At 51.0% G+C, this 20653-nt stretch overlaps 8 protein-coding genes across 8 annotated transcripts; 4 read left to right on the top strand and 4 right to left on the bottom strand.

Annotated features, from left to right (window-relative positions):
- Positions 1-1644: 1644 nt before the first annotated feature.
- Positions 1645-5584, top strand: STEHIDRAFT_172142 (OPT oligopeptide transporter; the record flags this gene model as incomplete). The annotated part of the gene is made up of 23 exons (XM_007309732.1): positions 1645-1963; positions 2025-2047; positions 2108-2159; positions 2222-2277; positions 2359-2376; positions 2430-2601; positions 2671-2803; positions 2871-2894; positions 2951-2991; positions 3079-3227; positions 3291-3322; positions 3388-3445; positions 3513-3530; positions 3596-3922; positions 3990-4087; positions 4165-4264; positions 4330-4402; positions 4469-4519; positions 4590-4664; positions 4741-5005; positions 5081-5195; positions 5266-5307; positions 5390-5584. The coding sequence occupies 23 exons, from the start codon at positions 1645-1647 to the stop codon at positions 5519-5521; spliced, it is 2373 nt and encodes a 790-aa protein (XP_007309794.1). The 3' UTR covers positions 5522-5584.
- A 72-nt stretch (positions 5585-5656) lies between these two features.
- On the bottom strand, positions 5657-6338 carry STEHIDRAFT_125392 (uncharacterized protein; the record flags this gene model as incomplete). The annotated part of the gene is made up of 3 exons (XM_007309731.1): positions 6179-6338; positions 5902-6081; positions 5657-5841 (listed from the first exon to the last, which is right to left on the bottom strand). Coding segments are annotated over exons 1-3 (208 nt in total), but the record flags the coding sequence as incomplete, so codon positions are not given.
- A 526-nt stretch (positions 6339-6864) lies between these two features.
- Positions 6865-7515, bottom strand: STEHIDRAFT_115282 (uncharacterized protein; the record flags this gene model as incomplete). The annotated part of the gene is made up of 3 exons (XM_007309730.1): positions 6865-6936; positions 7020-7199; positions 7285-7515. 3 exons carry the CDS (start codon positions 7513-7515, stop codon positions 6865-6867), a joined length of 483 nt encoding a protein of 160 aa, XP_007309792.1.
- A 516-nt stretch (positions 7516-8031) lies between these two features.
- Positions 8032-9964, bottom strand: STEHIDRAFT_115281 (uncharacterized protein; the record flags this gene model as incomplete). The annotated part of the gene is made up of 3 exons (XM_007309729.1): positions 8032-8196; positions 8286-9704; positions 9770-9964. 3 exons carry the CDS (start codon positions 9962-9964, stop codon positions 8032-8034), a joined length of 1779 nt encoding a protein of 592 aa, XP_007309791.1.
- Positions 9965-10568: 604 nt separating this feature from the next.
- STEHIDRAFT_142383 (uncharacterized protein) lies at positions 10569-13146 on the top strand. Its single transcript, XM_007309728.1, has 8 exons — positions 10569-11021; positions 11085-11213; positions 11274-11372; positions 11428-11647; positions 11707-12062; positions 12131-12491; positions 12548-12664; positions 12726-13146. Exons 1-8 carry the CDS (start codon positions 10641-10643, stop codon positions 12773-12775), a joined length of 1713 nt encoding a protein of 570 aa, XP_007309790.1. The 5' UTR covers positions 10569-10640; the 3' UTR covers positions 12776-13146.
- Positions 13147-13500: 354 nt separating this feature from the next.
- On the top strand, positions 13501-14753 carry STEHIDRAFT_67342 (uncharacterized protein; the record flags this gene model as incomplete). The annotated part of the gene is made up of 3 exons (XM_007309559.1): positions 13501-13850; positions 13922-14429; positions 14475-14753. 3 exons carry the CDS (start codon positions 13501-13503, stop codon positions 14751-14753), a joined length of 1137 nt encoding a protein of 378 aa, XP_007309621.1.
- Positions 14754-15452: 699 nt separating this feature from the next.
- Positions 15453-19156, top strand: STEHIDRAFT_162112 (uncharacterized protein; the record flags this gene model as incomplete). Its single annotated transcript, XM_007309727.1, has 10 exons — positions 15453-15764; positions 15833-15942; positions 16001-16210; positions 16267-16341; positions 16395-16596; positions 16652-18056; positions 18117-18123; positions 18193-18311; positions 18391-18866; positions 18932-19156. The coding sequence occupies 10 exons, from the start codon at positions 15453-15455 to the stop codon at positions 19154-19156; spliced, it is 3141 nt and encodes a 1046-aa protein (XP_007309789.1).
- Positions 19157-19388: 232 nt separating this feature from the next.
- Positions 19389-20333, bottom strand: STEHIDRAFT_162111 (uncharacterized protein; the record flags this gene model as incomplete). Its single annotated transcript, XM_007309726.1, has 2 exons — positions 19389-19541; positions 19611-20333. 2 exons carry the CDS (start codon positions 20331-20333, stop codon positions 19389-19391), a joined length of 876 nt encoding a protein of 291 aa, XP_007309788.1.
- Between the last annotated feature and the right edge of the window lie 320 nt (positions 20334-20653).

Genomic DNA, 20653 nt, shown 5'->3' with positions numbered 1-20653 from the left:
ACCGTGGATGCGTTTTCTCTCAACTTGACCGTGATGACTTTGACAACGTTCGGGCTCGCCGCCACTCGCTGCAGCATACTATCGTTCTGGAGCGCATGAGTGACTTGCCATTCTGGATGTATATGTTCTATGATATGGGCTTTGTGCCTTATGCATGCCGAGACTAGGCTTGGACGACGGTTTCGTATTGTTCCCCGAAGTCGGGATGCCACTGACGAGACCGCATACCCGTCGCACACGGATTGTTCAGAGGCGCTGGAACGGGAATTGTCTTGCTTTGATGATCTATCAAGATTGTTGACAATAGCTGCTTGTGGGGCGCCTTCCAGTTTTCTTCCGCTTATATTTTTCGAGTCTTTTCCCCCTGGTCAATTGCCTTACGACCCAACTGCAGGATGTTCCGAAGCTGTTGGTTTGAGATACGGACACTCTTACTTGCAAATACTTTTGGGCAGCTGGGTGGCCATTCATAGGAATCTAGGCAGACTGAACTTACCCTTATACGCACAGATCCAAGGCCATTCAACAAATTTCTGCTCGCCTGTGTTTCAGAAGGAAGGAGACCGTCCTAAACGCCCTACGGATAGCCATTGAGTAAGAACATTTCCCGCGTTGTGCTTCACCGCGCTCTCCATTTGTTCGCATGTTCTGATTCTGCCTTTTAGCCTCGTTGTCTCCATTCCACATCATCTTTAGATCACCGAATGCACATGGACTCTTGGATGCAGACGTTCCTTGTCGATCCTTGTGGCGGAAGATCAACTGCGTGGAGGTCGACTGATCCGAGCATGCTATCCTTGCAATCATCCATGGTTTACTCGTCTTAGAGTCACCGCTGCCATTTGAAAGGCGCATCTGTGTTGACCTCTAATTGGTCTACCTATACGGGCATACAAAGGATGGGCCAGCTTTTAGGACAACTACGGCCTTCATTGAATGCCGAATGCAATGTTTTTTCGCTTCCTTGCTCCTTGCGCCTCGTAAACATCGAAGTTAAATTTGCTCTTGCGCAATGCGTTCTTCCTGTGACTGTATTTTCAACCCGTTTCGTCAAGTAAAGTATGCCTCATCATGTCATAGCCTTTGACTTGTTTCCGATATGGCCCAACCCCTTGACAGGAACTATTGTGACCCGTCACCCGCATAATCAGACCGCCGGGAGATGCGCACGAATAGCTATTCGGAAGTGAACGTTCCGAGTGCTTTTTTGGGGTAGTAGACGTCTCGATGTTCTTCGCAGCCCACTTCGCTTATGCCTGTTGCCTACACCGCCACGGCTAGCACGCTTCCTCAGAAAAAGGAAGCTCGAGTACGCTTGCAGCAAAGGCCTGTCCATGAGTGGCGTGCGTCGAAGCCGTCAACGTTCACGAGGGCACTTCGTCTTCCTTGCACGGACCATCGCCGCTGACTTCTTTTTTCCGGCACCAGTCGCACATGGTTGCAGGGCGCACATCATTGATTCTCCCCGTCTGCTCCCTGCCAGGCCAACAAAGAACGAACACCGGTGTAAAAATAGGCTCTTATCTCCTCTCCATTTACGAACACCCATCCTACTTATAGACAGAGCACAGATGCCTACCGAGCTTCTCCGCCTGACGACGCACCCTCCCCGCGACCCTCCAGTCAAGGCAGACGTTTCTCACCATGAGCTCTCAGGTGCCCGTCTTGGGCAACGAGCCCACGCCCAACCACTCTCATCCCATCGACGAGAAAACGGCCTCTTCGTCGGAAGACGAAAAGGCGACAGGTGAGAAGGATGGCAGTGAGCGGGATATCGACGGGCATTCGCGCTGGCAGAAGTCAGACGTCGAGACGGCCGGGTCGGTTCTTTCTGAGGTGCTCGAGAATGAGCGGGATATCGCGACCCATGTTATTTCCACGGGCGACGATCCGACTTTGTCGCCTTGGACGTTCAGGGCGTTCTTCATCGGTATTGGTCTGTCCGCCTTTGGTGGTGTTCTCGGTACGTTTTATTTTCCTTCGACTTATTTCGATACATATATACTGATACACTATGCGTTCAGCCGAGATTTATTACTTCAAGCCCGTGAGTTCATATGTCGATGAAGCATTAGCCACGGCTAATAGCCCCTATTCTCGCACTTAGCAAACCGTCCAAGTGTCGACTATGTTCCTCGCTATCATCTCATACGTCCTCGGTACGCGTTTTAGCTTTTTGCATGCGTCTCCCTTTTGTTGAAACATCGATTGCCTCCATCAGGTATATTCATGGAGACCTTCATCCCGCGCCGCGGCGTCTTCCGATACTTGAACCCCGTACGCACTACAACGCATTTACTGGATATATGCTATGTACTTCTTACTGATATTTCTCCGTCCTCCGTGTATGCTATGCAGTTCCCGTTCAACAAGAAGGTGAATGCGTTCAATATATCCTGGTGCATATACTGACGATCTATGCAATATAGGAAAACGCGTTCATCGTCATCATGGCCGGCGCGGCAGCCAACTCCGCTCTCGGGACTGAAGTCCTCGCTGTTCAGCGCTTGTACTACAACATCACGCCCAATGCTGGGGCGTCCATCTTCTTGCTGTTCTCTAGTCAGCTCTTGGGCTATGGCTTTGGTGGCTTGATGCGATGTATGTTTTTTTTCTCTCTTTGACGGTGTGCCACCGTTAACCTGTGCTGACGTCGTGGCGCCGATGTAGCGATCCTGCTGTATCCGTCCAAGATGTTGTACCCGTCGACGTTACCTTTGGTCTCCATGTTTGACGCGTTTTATCGCGATGGAGGGGCTTCGAATAAGAAGAAATTGAGGTTGTTCTATATCGCTTTCGGAGTGTGAGTATTTCTGCACTTCACCCGGTCGAACATCATCCTGAAGATTTTTTTCTGTGCGGTTTTCTAGGATCTTCATCTGGGAGATGTTCCCGTGCGTTAGCTCACCATATTTCTCTCAGGCTCGCCTGATTTTGACTTCTTGTCTAGCGAGTGGATCTTCCCCCTCCTCACCGGTTTCTCCATCTTCTGTACGTACTTTTCGTCCTCCTCTTTTGGCTCTTCTTTCTGTTTACTGGGCCACACCAATAAACTAACTATCGCTCCTGGGATCTCAGGCCTCGCGGACCAACAAAAGAGCGTCAATTTCACTTACGTGTTTGGTGGCTCGAACGGTAACGAGGGACTCGGCCTGCTGTCGATCTGTTTCGATTGGCAGTATATCGCGGGAAGTTATAATCCGATGACTATTCCGTTGCAGGCTCAGGTTTGTTTTTGCCCCATTTTTGATTTATGGTCAAGTATGCTAAGTGTTTGCGGTGTGATATAGTTTTCGAATGTGCTGGGGTATATCATGTGCATGTAAGTGCTTCTAAATAACAATACTACTCAGAGCGACAGGATGCTGAGTGGAGTGCTGGTGACAGGGTCATCTTCTGCGCTGTGTACTATAAGAATATCTGGTCGTCTTTAGATTTCCCATTCGTGAGTGCTCTTCTTTCGGATTTCCACATCACCTTCGAGCCTATTTAACGGGATTCTTTCGCCACAGTTGTCACAAGAGCTTTTCGTAAGCCTATTCCTCCGCTCATGCGATCAAAAGAGGATAAATTTACTCTCTTTCGAAACCCATAGAACGCCGACGGCTCCACCTACAACCAGACCCTCATCCTCAACTCCGCCTACGAAGTCGACCCCTCCCTCCTCGCCGCCCAAGGTCTCCCCTTCTACTCCGGCACCTGGGTCGTCCAGCTGCTCACCTCCAACCTCGGTCTCGCCGCCACATTCACGCACCTGCTCCTCTGGAACCGCAATGATCTGAGCGCGGCGTGGACGTGGGCGCGGCCGAACGAGTTGAAGAGGATGTGGAGGGAGTTTGAGTGGAGGTTTTGGAGGGATGAGGGGAGGAGGGAGGTGCCGGATGATGTGGATTTGGATCCGCATTATAGGGAGATGTTGAAGGTTTGTTTTGTTTTCCCTGACTTTGGATTTTGGTGGGACTGTTGCTGATGATGGGCGATTCGTGTAGTACCCGGACGCGCCGAACAGCTGGTATATCGTCGTTCTCATCGCTTCGCTGATCATGGCATTCGTCCTCATCTACAAAACGGACTCGACGCTTCCTTGGTGAGAATCATCTATAGCATTCCCCACCACAGTTCTTTATGTGCAGAATGCTGACTACGTGTTCGGGTTGGTGTCAGGTGGGGTTTTATCGTCGCCTGTCTACTCGCCGTGATCTCGATATTGTTCTTCGGGAGTCTATACGCTATCACGGGTCTGCAGTTCATTATTCAGCCTTTCGTAAGTCGACCATTCCCATTCCCACTTCCATGTCTTGGTTTCGGTGGCTTATGCAAGGACTATAGATCCAAATGATTGCAGGGTTCATCCATCCGCGCAAGCCTATGGCGAATATGTACTTCGTCTTGTACGGATACAGTAAGTTTAGCTTTTGCTTTTTGTGAAAGGCTATCGGTCCTGAATTCTGATATTTTGTACGAATAGATTCGGTCGTCCAAGCGCAGTTGTTGCTTCGTGACCTTAAGATCGCGCAATGTATGTTTTTTTCTCCTACATGGTCACTCTGTGCGCGAAAGAAACTGATTTTTTTGGGGGCGGGTATTAGATACGAAATTACCCCCTCGCGCAGCGTTCACGGCTCAGATCTTCGGAACGTTGTTTGGTGCTGTTCTCAATTTCAGTATGTCCCCCTTCCCCAATGATCCTTCCATATTCTGTCCATACTCTCCACTCACCTGACTTTGCCCCCACAACAGTCATGATGAACTCTATTATCAACAATCAACGCGACATCCTCCTCTCCGTCGAAGGTACCAACATCTGGTCCGGCCAACAACCCCAACAATACAACTCGCAAGCCATCGCCTGGTCTCTCTCCCACGAACTCTTCACGGTCGGGAAACGGTACCAGTGGGTCGCGTGGGCGTATCTTCTCGGTCTGTTCGTGCCGGTGCCGTTTTGGGCCGCGCATAGGTGGTGGCCGAAGTTGAGGTTGGATTATTTGTATACGCCTATTATTTGGTATGTCTCGAGCGACACTACTGGTTTGACGAGACGGATGCTAATCGCACGGTGCGGTTGTGTTTTTTTATATAGCTATTATATGGGTTGGCTCTGCGTGGGTATCAACTCGTCGATTACGTCCTACTTCGCTATTGCCTGGTTCTCGCAGTGGTACCTCCGTACGCGGTACCCGAAGTGGTTTGTTAAGGTGTTTTTCCAATCCCTCCTTCGTTCCTCTGCGCGGCTTATTCATGCGACCCGGCTATACCCAATCACAGTACAACTACATCCTCGGCGCCGCTCTCGACGGTGGAACCCAGGTACGCCTTCTCCCCTCCCCTCATACCATCATCCGAACCGAGCATCGTGAACTGTAAACTGACGAGAACGATACGATAACAGGTCATGGTCTTCCTCCTCTCCTTCGCCGTCCAAGGCGCGAGTGGAAAATCTCACCTCTTCCCACAATGGTGGGGCGCGAACCAAGCGGGGAATTACGATTGGTGTGCTGTGCCCGCTGCTGATGCCAGTTAGTAGTCAGTCCGGGATGGTAGGGTTTTTCTTCAATGTGGTCTCTCCCTCTCTCGGACTCTGTTTTCTTTTGATATTTCCCCCCTCTCACGGACGGGTTCTGTCGTGCGTGGATGCATAATGTGTATTGCTATAGAGGTTGTAATGATTGTTACGTGCGGTTCTGTTCGTTACGGTGTAACAACAATTGATGATGTCCAATAATCACAACGGCTTGCTGAGGCTGGAAGTCAAGGCATTGATACTTCTCGTTACATCGAGCTTGGGCCCCAGATTCTGAGGTTTCCATCCTGATCTTGTTGTGCGGCTACCCATCCTTGCGACTGTAGAATATGAACGACATAAACCCATATCCATGACGATGTCATCGGAAAGATACTGACCCTTTTAAGGTCTAGATGTAAGGCAGCGACGTGTTTGATGAGGAAACTCCAATCCTCTTTGCTAATAAAGCTTGGCTTCCGATCCTCGTCAGCGGCCGGTTTGGGGAACGTAGCGCGAATAAAATCAGGGTCTCCGTAACCCCGCCAGCGTGAGTTGTTGACGATCATTCTAGAAGCTTGCTAGATCATGCATCCAATCAGAACAGTCGCGAATAACGTCGGATGTGGAGCAAGCAGGCAAAAACTGCAAGTATAAGGGCACAGCGAAGCCACAAACCTCATAAGTCATATTCTCCACTCTAGCTCTCGCAAACATCAATCGTAAATTGTCTTCGACTACCCACTCTGTTTTTTTAGGCTCTGATTCATCTACAATTCTCTCCCTGAGCTTTCGGACGACAACGAGGAGCTGTGGCGGGAGGTTCGGGTTCGAGGGCGACTCAGCGACCCTGGCGCTCTGGGTGCTGGCGATAGTACCGACGGTCGACATCAGGGTAGGGATGGTGTTGCTAGTGTTTGGTACGGTGACAACTCGGTATTATGTTTGTGGTGCGACTGCTCGATGACGATATGAAGGAATGCCTCAGAACTCGGTGCACTGCTCTCAGTGCTCTGTAGCGTAGAGGCTTGGTTAGGACTGTTGGTCTCGGTGTTGGAAGCGATAGATATACCAGCTTCTGACGTGTCGGTTGAGATATATAGTAGAGGAGAAGATCGATTTATCCGGGGACAGGTCAAGGTGTGACTTGAGAAGCGTGGGGATGAATGCTGCGATGTATAGCGCCACAACAATAGATCTGGTAGGATTGGAATGAAGTTCTCACAAAAAATCTGTTCGGAGTAGATTCTTTATCGTAACCAGTACCTCAGGCTGCAGGATGGACATGTATGTACCAGAGGTAAGATACCGAACGACGGCCCCCGCCTCGATCAACTCGACCCAAGCGGCGTGAATCACTCGAATCATACATGTCCCCACCTCTTCCGGCTCTCGTTCTGATCCTCAGTCGGCAGACTGTAGAACCATTCTCTCGTCTAGACCACGACAATAAACAAAACATGAATTGCAGCCAACTAATTCAGCGGCAGTCAAAACAAAAAGCAAGGCCGGAACTCACCCGCTGGAAATCCATGTACAAGGCCGAAGCGTGGCGAATAAGAAAGCCCCAATCCTCTTCCATGATGTAGCTCGGCTTCACATCTTCGTCGAGTCCTGCTTGCATGAACGTGGCTTTGAGTTTACCTGGAGCACCGTAGGTCTTGAAGCCAGACCTATCTTTGATGTATTCGGAGGCTTCCTGGAAACGGTCATGAACACCATGACTCAATCTACAAGTAGCGTACGAGTACGCATGCAGGGCTTAGCAGGACGGAAGAACGAACATTGTAGGTCATCTTCTCCACTCGATCTCTCGAGAAGACCAGTCGTTTTTCCTCTTCGAGGCGGCCCAGTTTCGGGTCTTTGGGCGATTGCTTGAATTTGCGGACGATAACAAGAAGCTGGAGAGGGGAGTTTGGGTCCGAGGGTGGGAGATTATCACTTGGAGAAGTGATGAGTGTGGTGTTGGCAGGATTGCTCTCTGGTCGTACATCGCCAGAGGCTGCTTCTGTCATGGTAGTGTGCAGCATTGCGAGCCAAGCAGGAGAACGACTTCAGTTGAATTGGGGTTCCTCGAACTTGAGAGTCAGAGGAATACAAGGACTTGTAAAGCGCTCAGATGGGCGCAGAGTTATTAGTGACTTGGTAGCACCACATAAACAGCCATCGTCCACATAGGTCCACATTCGACTGAGTGTCGCACGAAGGGTTTTCCGTTTTGGGACTTGTTTTTGGTTGGAGCCTGAGCATCTACTTATCAACAGCAGAAAGATATCATGAGACGGCAGGGCAAAGCTGTTTACGAGAGATAGAACGGGTAGATCTAAGCACAGTGCAAAGAGGCTCCAGAAAGTAGTAATAGTATCGCAGTAGCAAGCTCGGGAAAAGCCCAACAACTCCGCACTGTCAAATTTAATCTCCGAGCGAGGTGTGCCGGCTCCTGTCGGGCCATTCGGAGTGACAACTATGCTTCGGGCTTTGAACCCTTGAGACGATATGATATATCATCACTGTCGTGTCACCGGTATGATTCACAACTCTTGAAATGCGAAGGGCTCAAATAACATGCTAGAACGGGTATATGTCGTGATTCTTTCTGGGCTGCCAGTAACAGTGATTGCTGAGCGCGAATTGGGAATTTCCAACATGACCACGTCCTTCAAAATCCGTCTGTATAATGAACGGCCACCGAACACCTTCGAACATACAAAATATAACGAAAACTTACAGAGCCCGCCATTCAAATTTCCATGCTTTCTTGTCTCGACATCAGTGCTCGCTCTACGAGTGTACGCGATGCAAGCGCTTCCATCAATCTCTCATTCTCCCTCCTCAACTTTTCGTTCTCATTTCGGAGAGAACGCTCCACGTCAATCCACCTCTGCGTACTCTCCAAGACCTGCGAAAGTGTATTCTGAACTTCCTTCCAGCAGCGATCCAGGTCATCTCCGGTAGACGGTCGATAGACAGCTGCATCGTCTATAATGTCGTCCTGCAAGACGAGAAGAAGACATTTGGTGGGCAAGGAACGTGCAAAGAACCGGATCACAGGCTGGGGGTCCGAGATGGGTGACGATCCGAGGTGAAGAAAGCGCAAGTGACGAAAAGATATTGCGTCATGCGCTGAAGGCACGTCGTCACGGGCGTTCAGCGAGAGTTCGAGCCTTGTGAGCTCATGGCAATGGAGTGCAAAATGAGCGAGGCAACGGAGAGTTAATGTTGGGGGTTGAGAAGATCCCCGCGTCAGATCCAGATGGATCAGCCTCGGGAGTCCAGCTGCAAGCTGTTGCGCTTCGTCATCCGTCATTTGGATGGGCTCGTCGTTGTGAAGATACAAGCGAGTCAGGTTCGACAGCGCCAGGAGTGGAGCGATGTCGGGAAATATGATGGTGACCCGTCGTAGACCTTCACCAACCGTGGTCTGCATATGGATATCTAATTCCTGGATGGATTTGGATTTTTCATCCAGGGCCTGTAGAAAGGGGCGTAAACTGTTGTTTGACGCGTTATGCGTGTCAATAATGGCACGAAAGCACAGCGAGGACAGACTCGGCGGGGGGAAATGAGGGTTTTGAAGAAGCTGAACCGCTTCCCGCACATGCGCAGTGAAAGAGAGCTTCTCCAAGGACGGGAAAGATTGTCCGTCCAATGTGGGTGGGAAGGTAATGGGATCCGAGGAGTCGTATACCGTGTCTCTTCCAAGTTCATTCCAAAGGACTCGGAGCTTGGGCAGACGAGAGGCGGCTTCTACGATTGACGGGAGAAGAGCCATGCAAGGGACATAGAGCACGGTCAAGAGTGGGTATGCTTCTAGCAAGCGGAGTATATAGGGCTCAGTGTCTGGTGGGGAAAGTATGGAGCTCTCGATCTTCAGAGAGGCTATGTTCGCCATGTTCGCAACAAACTCGTCGATAGCCCATGCTATCTCCTCGGGATGCGATGGCTGTTTTGTGATAGAAAATGCAAGTTCTGTCACAGAAGAGCTCATGAACATGGGTCCAAGCCATTTGTCAGGACAATTTGCCCGCAGGACTTGAAGATTGGTGAACAGTGATCCAGTTGGTCGAGTGTACGCGATTGCGTTTAACGCATCCGAAGAGATAACACGCCAAGATTTCCAAACATCGAAATTCAAGATGTGTACACGGCCACAATGGACAAGGAACCTTCTCCATTCCTCAAGAGTTGGGCGGCGTAGGAAGTACTTCACGCACAGCGTATCAGAGTCGATGCCGGTAGGGTGAATGGTCATGCGTTTGAACGACTCACAGGAATCTTGCCAGTGATATATATTTCTGCCAACGATTGGAGCACCATTGATATATCATGGATTTCGTACCACACGTTGTCCAGGGCTGGTTCGAGCCACGTTTTGCAGACTCGCGCATTCGTCGCGTTTACCGATGTCGGTAGGAAAGAGAAAATGCGGATTAAGATGTCTTGTATGGTCAAAGCGTTGTGCATTGTTCAGCTGCTGACACCTTGTCAGTGTCCATTTGAGCATACGCCTGTGGTCTAATCAGTTACTTACGAGTAGCTGTTGGGGGGTTTCGGTGGCGGCAGGTGGAAGACTGGAGCCTGAGACGTTTTATAGGGGCCGAGGTTCTTCCCGGTAACTTCCGGACCTGGGAATTGCCGGCACAGACTTTGTAGATGAATCTTGGCGAGTAAGTAGTCAAAACGATATCCTGGTAGTCCATCGGTAGGCACTTCTCTGTGAACGTTATAACTTGAAGTGTTTGCTGTGATATGATGACATTGGGGAGGCTTGTAAGTTTTGCTTCCTGCCGAGGCATCTGAACACGGATGAGGAAAGGATCGCGGTGTAAAGTTATCATCGACTGCATTAGTGACAGTTTCCATCACGTTGTAGGAATCGGTGAAGCCCAGGTTGCATCCATAGAAAATATCCATGCCATACAACTACTGCCCACTGTTTGATTGATCGAGTCTTCCCAACCACCGTCAATTCAGAAATAATACAGACGCCTGCAACTACGTAAGCTCACGTGAACATTCCTTCGCATTCGCGAACTCTGGTCTCGCGCGTCTTGCCCTCATCCCCAAAGTCAAAGTCGACCAACTTCCCCCGGCTTCACAGCGAAAAAGCTTCACCCAATCTCATTCTTCCCTAAAAACAATGGCCGAACCAATTTCTCAGCGTATAGTCCCCGGTGCGCCACCACCAGCACCCCCTTCGAAAAACCAGATCAAGAAAAAGCGTAAATCCGCGAAAGCAAAGGGGGGCTCCGAGGCCAATGTCTCCCAGACACAATCTCCCGCTGTCGCAACTGTTTCTATCCCGGACTCTACCTCCGCTGCTCTTGTCGAGAAAGCACCTGCTGAAGAGGATGTCAAGGAGGGAGCGGTCGCGGACGAATTGGTCGCTCATAGTTCGAACGGCTCTGTCGTACCTGCTCCCGAGAGTACTGGAGACGCCCCTGCTGCTGGCTCTGCAGCCTTGGGTAGCCCAGTGGTGGAGATCATCAGCAAGAGGCTGAAGGCTGCGACCAAGAAGATTGTGCGTGAGCTTCTGCTCCTGCTATGTCAATGTAGCCGCTGACGCGTGCGTATTGCTCCCCAGACGCGTATGCAAAGTTACGCATCAACAGATCCCTCGAAACTGAACGATGACCAGCGAAGAACTTTGAAGACTCTTCCCGGTCTTGAGGCTGTGGTTAAAGAGCTTACGGAACTCAAGAAGGCTGTTGAGGTGCGTCGCCACAACAACTTTTTGCCGTGCCCAAACTAAGCGCCTGTCATATTCCTGTAGCTTCACGAAGCTGAACTAGCCAGCGAACAGGCCCTGAAAGCTTTGGAGGCTGAGAAGGCAGACGCCTATCGTGTCACAGAGGCTATTGCGGAAGCTCAGGTACGTTTGTTCAACTCACCTCTGTGTGTTGTCCTGCGCTGACTGGGTGGCTTAGAAAGCGAACCTCTTGCGCGCATCCTCTATTCTTAGTTTCCTCCGTCTTCACACCATGCTTAGTGCTGGCCATCCTGCAACCTCTGCCATTTCCCTTGAAGCTTCCGAAGCTCCAATCGTCTTCTCCGTGGGCGAACACTTGAAGGGTGAGGACAGCGAGGCGAAGGCGGAGATTATATCTGGCCTATTGAGCGGCAATGGCGAATTCCGTGGTCTACCATGTAGGTTTTACACTCAAACACTCGTTAACTCCGCTGACGGACTCACCGTCATCTAACAGATGCCCGTATTATCGAGCTGTCCGACACGCTCCTCAATGTGTCGGAAGAAATTCCAGAAACCGTTGTTGAAATCGAGCAACAGACTCTGCCTTCTGAGTCAGTGTCTGGGCAACCTGATGCATCTGTCGCTGGTGTGCTTCCCGCTACCTCCGGTGGATTCCACTTCATGCAGGAGAGCGAACTCGAGCAGCCAGCAGAGGAAAACCCCGAGTGGGTCAACGTTCCTAACGGCCAGCCAGAGGCACCACCTGCGCCTGTGGCTGAGGATGAGGAGACCGTGGTCGAGAAGGTAGTGGTCATCGAGAGCGAAGTTTATGTTCCCGTCGAACAGAACGGCGCCCCTGAGCAGGCCGATGTACGTTAAAAATTATGTTCATCTGAGCTGTTTACTACCTTCACTAACCGTTCTGGCTCGCCCAATAGGCCTCTGGAGCTATTGACTGGGCTGACGAGGACGAAGGTGGCCTTCCTTCAATCGCTCACCTCCATGCCAAGTTCGGAACATCGTCTGGTGGTGCGACCCCAGACACAACACAACCTCCTTCTGGCGTCCCTGAACACGAGCACGAGCCATCCACTCATGTCCCTCTCCCTCCTTCACAAGAGAGACTTCCTCAGACACCCACGACCGGGCAAGATGACGATGGTTTCACGCAGTTCAAGGGAGGCCGTGGCCGTAGCTTCCGTGGAGGGTTCAGGGGACAGCGAGGGTCTGGTTTCCGCGGTGCTGAGTTCCAGAGGGGTGGCGAGAGAGGTGGTCGTGGATTCCGTGGTGGAGACCGAGGTACGTTGTTTTTCATTTATCATGCAGACTCGGTCGATAACCCAAATTCTCCGCAGGTGGCTTCAGAGGTGGTCGGGGTGGCGCGGGCTCTAACGGAGATTGGCGTGGCGGAGGTGGTCCTGATGGCGAACACCGTGGTCGTGGTCGTGGAAGGGGGCGTGGAGGACCCCGCGGTGCGTCATGAATTTTTAGTATCTTTTCGGGTAGCACTCATTTATAGCTCGTATCTCACAGGTGGTTTCTCAGAACACAGGGGCGCGGCCCCTGCCGCTACAACAGCATGATCCATTTTGTGGATATGCTGCCCCCAAGTGTCAAAAAAGGCATTCTGCCACGAATTTCTCGTCTCTCCCTTCTTGGAACGCGGATCTTAATACTTGCGAAATCTGCTTCTCGTCCATTCCCTCGATATCTGGCTTTTATCTCTTTTTATTCTCATACCGCTTCTTCTTGCATTTGCTCTGCGCTCCATTCTCACTTGAGCGTCGACATGTGACCGTCCATCTTTGTGGAATGCTGTAGTTGTATGTATACAAACGCCGAGGTGGTTGCTGTTGTCAGGAGCTGTACATAAGTGGGCTGTCAGTGGCTCTTTGAAGACGAGACTGCACGCTCGTCGCTGACTATCGTTTATTCATACTTGTTTTTCTTGTCCTCTCGTTCTTGTCTTTCGACAGGCTCTCCTTCAAGTTCTATGGTCCCTTCGCCTTCCGACATGGACCTCCTTTCTTTTGTGGTCACACATGTTGTGATGGTGCCTCTTGGCTATCAAACGCGCTAGTCACAACGCACGCGGATGTGACCAGCGCGTCGCGATCGCGATCGTCCAGGATCGTCCTGGTTCAACTCAACGGCAGGGTGGCGCAGTTCAATCTCGGTGTGGCGGGCTGGCGGCACACCTCGAATCGACTCTTCTGCGTCCACAATTCTCGAAATCATTCTCGCTATCGTCTTCCCTATTAAACCTTGGTAACAGGTGTCTAGGACGGTCTCGCTACTTATTCGCCCAATGAATGCACTCAGCTCCAACAGTCACCATGCCTCCGAAACCTTCTCTCTCGACGATCCTGTGAAGCTTCTGCAGGACAGTTGCATTCCCGCCGGTCCCACACGATATCTTGGCTTGTGCTTCGAAGACGGAAATCTCGCTGTTGTCGCTGGGGAGTCTTACTTCCTCGTTCACAGAGCCCTGATCGCTCGTCGGTCGCCGTCCCTGGAGAAACTGACCCAAGCTTCGCTTTCTGTGCCGTTGGCTTCGGGAAACTCGTGCAGTGAGACTATCGAGGGGAGGCCGGTCCTGAGGCTGGAGGATGTTGAGGGAGATGTGGTGCTTTTATTGAGGGCTTTCTACGATGGACTGTGAGTGGCACTTAACTGCCGGATGTGACAGCGGTGCCTGTGCGCTGACCATCAACGGTTGCATCTCACAGCCCGTCTCTTTTGACCGGCCTCGATAACTTCGAACGGATTTCTACTTTGCTGAGGCTATCCTCAAAGTATGAGGTCGAGTGCTTGACAAAAGAACTTCTGGAGCTCTTGTCGAAGCGATGGCCCAGTGATATGGTCGCCTGGGATTCTAGAAATAGCTCAGCGTTCGATCCTATTCTCGGCCCTTTAAACTCCATGTATGGTTTCCGATTTAATCGTCACTCATCAAACCACTCAACTCTTTTCTTCAGTATGCTCATTAATTTGGCTCGGCAGACGCATCCTGTCGCATTGAGTCTCTTGCCCGCCGCATTCTACGATCTGTCAACACAGTCCCCAAGCGTTGTCGCAGCAGGCCTTACATATCTATATGACGGCGTTCGGCATCGCCTCTCACAGGAAGACCTCATCGCACTCCTCGGTGGTCGCGAACACTGTTCTCGTTTCTTCTCCACCTTCATCGTCAATGAACTCCAAGGCCGGGCGGCCTCCCAAAACTGCCACAACCTCGTCGCAGACGATCTCGCGTCCCTTTCCGCGGAAGACAACGCCGAGACTACTCTACACAATGCAAAGAAGAAGGCTTGTCAGTTCGCGGTGGAGCTGGCGATGGTGGAGTTGTTGAAGGATTGTAATGGGGTGGTCAAGGGATTGACGACGGATCCGTTGGCGGCAATGGCGGAGGTGTTGGAGTTGATCAAGAGGCCGGACTCGAGGATGCATGCGTGTCAGGCTTGCACGAATGAGCTGGCGAGGGTTGTGCGGTTGGCGAGGACGGTGTTTTGGAGGAGTTTGCCTCATTGGTTTGCATTGGAGGTGCCGAACTGGAGATGACTGGCTTCCATCTATCTTTATGGCTTTTTTCTCCCCGAAGTATTCGGTCCATTCCGTGGTCAACGGTGTGCATCTCGCGTACATATTTGACTCGGCTATCTATTATACACACACACACCTCTTTTTTGGAGTAGTGATCTAAACCTCTCTCGCTGTCGTATACACATTACAACCGATCTCAGCAGTATAATTAGGCCTCTTAGATAGCAAACTACATAATTATGGTTATACACCAAGCCAACCTTTAAGAATTCAGGCCTGTCGCTCAATCTGTGGAGATTTGTGGTTGGTTCGTGCCAGTGCCACCGCCCGCATATCTGTGTGGCGCCGTGGATGCGGTGTGACCCCTATGTGACAGTGGCGATAGTCACGCACCATCACGGTGCTACAAGATCAACGACTCGCAGCGACTCGCTTCTTCCGCACTCCGGCTTGGTCAACGCCGTCGCATCCTCGCTACTAAATCCGAAAGGTAGGTTCTGCATTAAATATTGAATGCTTTAACAGTCTTTAATACTGGAAATTCAGGAGTAGAGACGACACACTCGCTCGTGTCAGTCCCATTGTCACGGTCACGGTTCCGGGAATCCGTTGTTGTGGCGCCAGTGTTGGCAAACAATTACAATCCATCGCACACAGTGACCTCTACCCCTGTCAATATCTGACAGTACAAACAAACTTCCTCATATTCTTAATTTCATGTTTGAACCACTCGCACCGTTGGAGCCGTTGATCCTCCCAGACTCCGACCCAGACGATACCGACGCAGATGTACTTCTCCCAGTACAGCCTCGTTTCTTCGTTCCACGACTCCGCGAACAACCGCAGGACCCAATTCTCAACACGCTGAAATCAAAGCATGAAAGCGCTCTTAGGCCTTCAATTTACTCTGATGTCCAACCCGTCCTACCTCCGGAGCTCGTCGCGCTTGCTGAATCGTGGATCGACGAGAAGGATCGCCCCTCTGAGGTTCTTTGGACCAGTGCTATGTTCTCTGACCGAGAGCTGACGGTAAACCTCCTACGGTACACTCTTAGATATGTTCTTCTGAGCTGAGGCAAAGACACGACTGTTTCTAGAGCAAAATCAAATCCTGGGATGCGCTTCGCTCGACTTTTGACCATCGGTCTTCCCCTGGACCCTTCCTCTCCGAACAGAGTAATCATCTGTTTTCGAGCGCCAGATACCAGTAAGTAATTACAGTTTGTTTAGAAGTTATTCCCTCACAATTTTTTATATGTTGACAGTGTAGATCCTCGCCTTCATGATCCGAACGTTGAGACTGTTCACGCAAGCACGAGTGACGTTCTCGAAACTATCAAGATTTTACTTCTTGGGAATTCATCGTTGTTATACACGTGGAACCCTGTCTCTGAAACCTTTGACCTTTCGCATACCGACACAGGCAAGACTGGGAGACTGGTTCTAGATGGACGGGATGAAGTAATCACGCAAAGGTAACTCCAGTCCGTGCTATGAGAATCATAACATGCTCAATCTACATTTCTATTAGTTTCATACAGCGGTTCATCAACATCGGAACCCACCTGCGCAGACTTGAGATATTCTGCGAAAATCTTCGTGAGGGGTACGTTAAACCAGCGTCACTGAGGAATCACTTGCTCAATTCTGTTTGCGCAGTTGTTCCCGCGCAGGGCCGACCATAAACGCTTATACACATTCATTGTCATCCTGTGTGGATTATCTCCGAAAATCTCTGGCTGAGTTCTCTACAAAAGGTGAAATAACGGTCGTCGAGTTCATGCACAGACCGTCGGCGACTTGGATGCACCACGCAGAAGTCGAAATCATTCTTTCCGGGATGGCATCGCTCTGCCATCGTGTACGTTGCCGTCTTCTCGTTCCACAGGGCCTCATTTCGAGCTTATCTTTTCCAGGACATATCCCTCGCACCGGACATGTATCCTTCGTCGTCGCAATCCTCCGATGAGGTCCTTTCCGACGTATATAACCACCTCATGTCGCACATAGAGCGAGACTCACCCCGCACTCTGATAGCCATGCTGGCATATATTCTCACCACAACGTCGGATCACTACCTTCTCTCACTCGGGGAATCCGTAGGCTACACCCGCAAGATCTCTTCATCTCCCAAGATACGCCACACTCGATTGACTGGAGGACTCGATGCCTTTAATGAGGAAGACAACGATGTAGCTCAACCAAATGACGTGGACAAGGAAACTTCATTCCCAACCTTATTCCCAACCTTCATCACTAAGGAGGTAGAGAGCACCTTGGTCCTGGCGAAGAAAAGCTTGGCGTTGCTGAAAGCAGCACAACCTGATCATCCGCTGCTGAAGCGCGATATCTTGGAGGTGGAGGCAGTCAGGTGGTTCTGGACTGCAGATGAGGTGGAGGCAGCATGGACAGGTGTTCCTCGGTCTTCGGTTGGCCCTCAAGTGCACGTGGACTCAGAGGAGCCCTCAATACATTCCGAGGCGGAGACCCTTGAACCACTAAATGCGCCGCTCGATCTCATGTCACAATTCGCGGTGTTCTCCTTCGAACCTGGAGCCCACTTGCCTGTCCCATCAGAGGGAAAGGATGCCGACAAGACATCACAGCCCGCCTCTCTTCAAAGCTTTCTCCAGTCTTTCCCCTCTCCACCTCATCTACCTTCTCTCACCCCGACACTACCACACCTAACATCCTTGGTCTTATCTCCCCTCCTGCAGCATTGCACTGCGCTTTCACGTTCCCTCCTCTCACTGTTTCTCGACCCTTCCTCACATCTCAACCTCCATTCTCATCTTACCCTTCTTCGATCATTTATTCTCCTCACATCCACCGCATTCAAGAATCGACTCAAAGCGGCACTATTCTCCGACTCTGACGACTGGAAATTCGAAGGCAGCGAGGCTCGAGCTATTGCGAAGGATGCAGTCGCAAAGAAGCGAGAACGCAAGCGGTCAAGAAAACGTACGCAGAGTGGTGCTACAAGTCGTGCATCTTCCGTTCATTCCGAACCAGCGGATGGAGAAACGAGCGAAGGGCCTGGAGAATCAGTATGGGCTGTCGGATTGGGCCTTGGCCTGAGGGAGCGGAATTCTTGGCCTCCCGGTGGCTCGGACTTGAGTTTCTACCTTCGGACAGTTATTGTAGACTCACTGGAGTCTCACGCGCCACATCGGCTCGATCTTGATTTGGAGGAAGGACGGAATGTGGCGCCAGCGGCCGAGGCTGAGGCTGGGATATGGGCTGAGGCGGAAACGACGCTGGGATTTGCGATCAGAGACTTACCAGCCGGAACTGGTAGGGAGAGATGGTTGAATCCGTGTTGTAAGTGCAAACTCCATTAAACGATTCCGATTCCGTCTCTAACGTGTGCTTTCCCTGTAGCTATTGAGTACGCCTTTCTTTCGTGACCTCATAACGGTCGACTCTGTCTCTGACTGCTCTTTTCTGCATCATATAGGTCTTTGGATTTCCTATATGTCGATTACAAACCGCCCCATCCACTAGATGTTATCATTACGGGAGACGCACTCTCGAAGTACCAACGCATGTTTTCTTTCATCCTTCGATTACTCAGAGGTACGCTCTTCCAACATTAAAGCTCAATCTCCTGGCAACTTTTGTCTCATGGTTTCTCGATTCCAATCCCATCCTACAGTTCAAAGTGCTCTGAATGCGTTGTTCCGCTTGGTTCGAGACACCGCCGATCCTCTCTTTCCAACGCTCTCCGGGTCAACGCAACTCCTGCTCAACCTTCGCTTCATATCTCATTCCTTCGTCGACGCTCTCAGCACCTATGTTTTTGACACTGCCATTCGCTCTAGCTTCGACTCTTTCCTTGCTCGACTTCGAGCTGCAAGCCCTGACTCGTCTGGACGTAGTCATGCAAAGGAATTCACGGATATCTTCGCACTCAGCGATATGCACTCCACGACACTCGATTCCATACTATCAGCATGTCTCCTTCGTACGTCCCAGCGTGCTGCCGGAGATCTCTTGCGCACATGCCTCGAGAGCATCCTTGAGCTGTGCATCTTGGCGGGCGAGATCAAGAGGCGCAGAATCAAGGAGTATAATGCAAGCATAGAGCTCGAGGAACTCGGAAAGGTTCTCAGAGAGAGGATTAGGACTTTTGTAAGTCCCGGCATCTTGCAACTCCTCTCGGTACAAATTAATCGAACCAAGTTGGTATCAAATAGGTTATGGTGCTCAAAACGCTCGTCGACAAAGGCACTTCGAAGTCGAACATTCCTCTCGAGTTCCTACATCTCCAGCAACAACAGCAGATGAAGGCTTCTTCGACATCGGCGTCTGGGAGCGGTACTCCACATTTGGCACTGGACACGACAGCGAGTCTGTACCATCTTCTCGTCAAGTTAGATGCTACAGGATGGTGGAGAAAGGCTGCTGAGGGTCGCGATTGACTACTATAGCATCTGAGGGTAGACACCATCGTACTCTGGCGAGTGAATGCTTGCATACATCATGATCATATACAATTGCAATTATCATTATATACCCATAGCGTCGTCAACAATGGAGAAACGGAAAGAGAGCAACGAATCTAGAATCGTCTGGCCGGACCGAGCAAATACACGAATTTTGGGGCACGGATTCTCATTCGTGGTGCATTGTTCGTCTACGATAGCCCGGGGTTTACGACCCGGAGTCTGCGTTCAGATTATGGCCACCGTGCAGGACGAAGTACGAAGGATGGTCGGTCACTAGGTCCCCGTTGTTCGCAGCAGTTCGTTGACACGTCGGACAAAGGTCGACGAAAATTTCGGTCATCATCCATGCTATATTGGCCTGTACGAAAGGTCCACCTGGTAAGCATTTCAATGACCCTGACCACGCCAAAGAAACAGAAAAACGCACAAAACCTGCCTCAGCCGCAGCCCGAAGCATCTCGAAGGATGTCTCGTGGTTGCGGTGTGTATACGCTAGTATGTCAAAGATTTGATAGAAAACCGGGATCCTGAAGAATGGATCGAAGCCGCTGCCTTGGTCAATAGACGGTCTCTTGTTGGTTTCGCTATCGACCTCTTGAATAAGTCGTAGTCGAAGCTTTTGCAGATAGCTCGCCTCCATACTGGAGGCCCACCCTCGGGGTACCACAGCTAAATAGCGGGAATCCGACCCGGAGATGACTTGTTGAATATCTGCCCACCGTTTCACCACGTCGGGCAAGACCCCCGGTACGTTGTCCTCGGGAGACCTCGCGTGTTCAACCATGTCTACGTACCACTGGGGACCGAACGCCGAGATAGCGGCCAACTCAAAAGGGAGAGAAACGAGGGTATTAATAAGCTCCTCGTTAAAGCACTTGCGGTCTGGCATTGTCGCCTGGGAGATCGAGCGCAGTGTCCTGTGGATGAAAGTCGGAAGGGGTACGAATAGACTGTCGGTCCAAGGCTCGATGCGGAAGGGTGCCACGCTCTGAGTAGCGTTGGCCATGATGGTGAGAGTAGAGCCGCTGTTGTTATTGAGGTATACTCTTTGTGGAGCCTGTCGGTGCTGTTGAGGGGGGAGGTGTAGTGCTGTGGAGAGATGAAGGCCCGCTGGTAGAGGGCGCGTTATATAGTCCGACGGCCATGACATAACGAGATTCGGACCAAGAGTGTCTAGTGCCAGGTTCTCCTAGTAACGAACGAGAACAAAGGGGACCAGGGCACCTGATCCGATCTATGTACTACAACAAAGGGCGATGTTGATCCCGGGTGTCACAAGCGGATCCCGGTTCTTTCCTCCTGACGCACTGTGGGGCACCAAACATAGATCTGAGTCGCCCCAGCCTTTATGGCCAGCGCGGTAAGGTCTGGCATTCTTGTGATCGAAGTCAAAGATAATAAACGGCACATTTTACGAAGACGAACCCTTATACGGAAGGACGGAAGACCATAGCGCATGGGCAGTGAGTA

This window comes from Stereum hirsutum, assembly GCF_000264905.1.
Source record: "Stereum hirsutum FP-91666 SS1 unplaced genomic scaffold STEHIscaffold_18, whole genome shotgun sequence".
Taxonomy (NCBI): Eukaryota; Fungi; Basidiomycota; class Agaricomycetes; order Russulales; family Stereaceae; genus Stereum; species Stereum hirsutum.
The sequence above is the reverse complement of the archived record's forward strand: the minus strand, read 5'-3'. Positions and strand labels throughout refer to the sequence as shown.

What these genes read in the sequence shown, in the direction of transcription:
- STEHIDRAFT_142383 (XM_007309728.1), top strand. Translation starts at nt 10,641, where the DNA reads ATGGCCGAACCAATTTCTCAGCGTATAGTCCCCGGTGCGCCACCACCA. An exon ending in AGGCTGCGACCAAGAAGATT is followed by an intron (nt 11,022 to 11,084) that starts GTGCGTGAGCTT and finishes ATTGCTCCCCAG; the next exon opens with ACGCGTATGCAAAGTTACGC. An exon ending in CGAATTCCGTGGTCTACCAT is followed by an intron (nt 11,648 to 11,706) that starts GTAGGTTTTACA and finishes GTCATCTAACAG; the next exon opens with ATGCCCGTATTATCGAGCTG.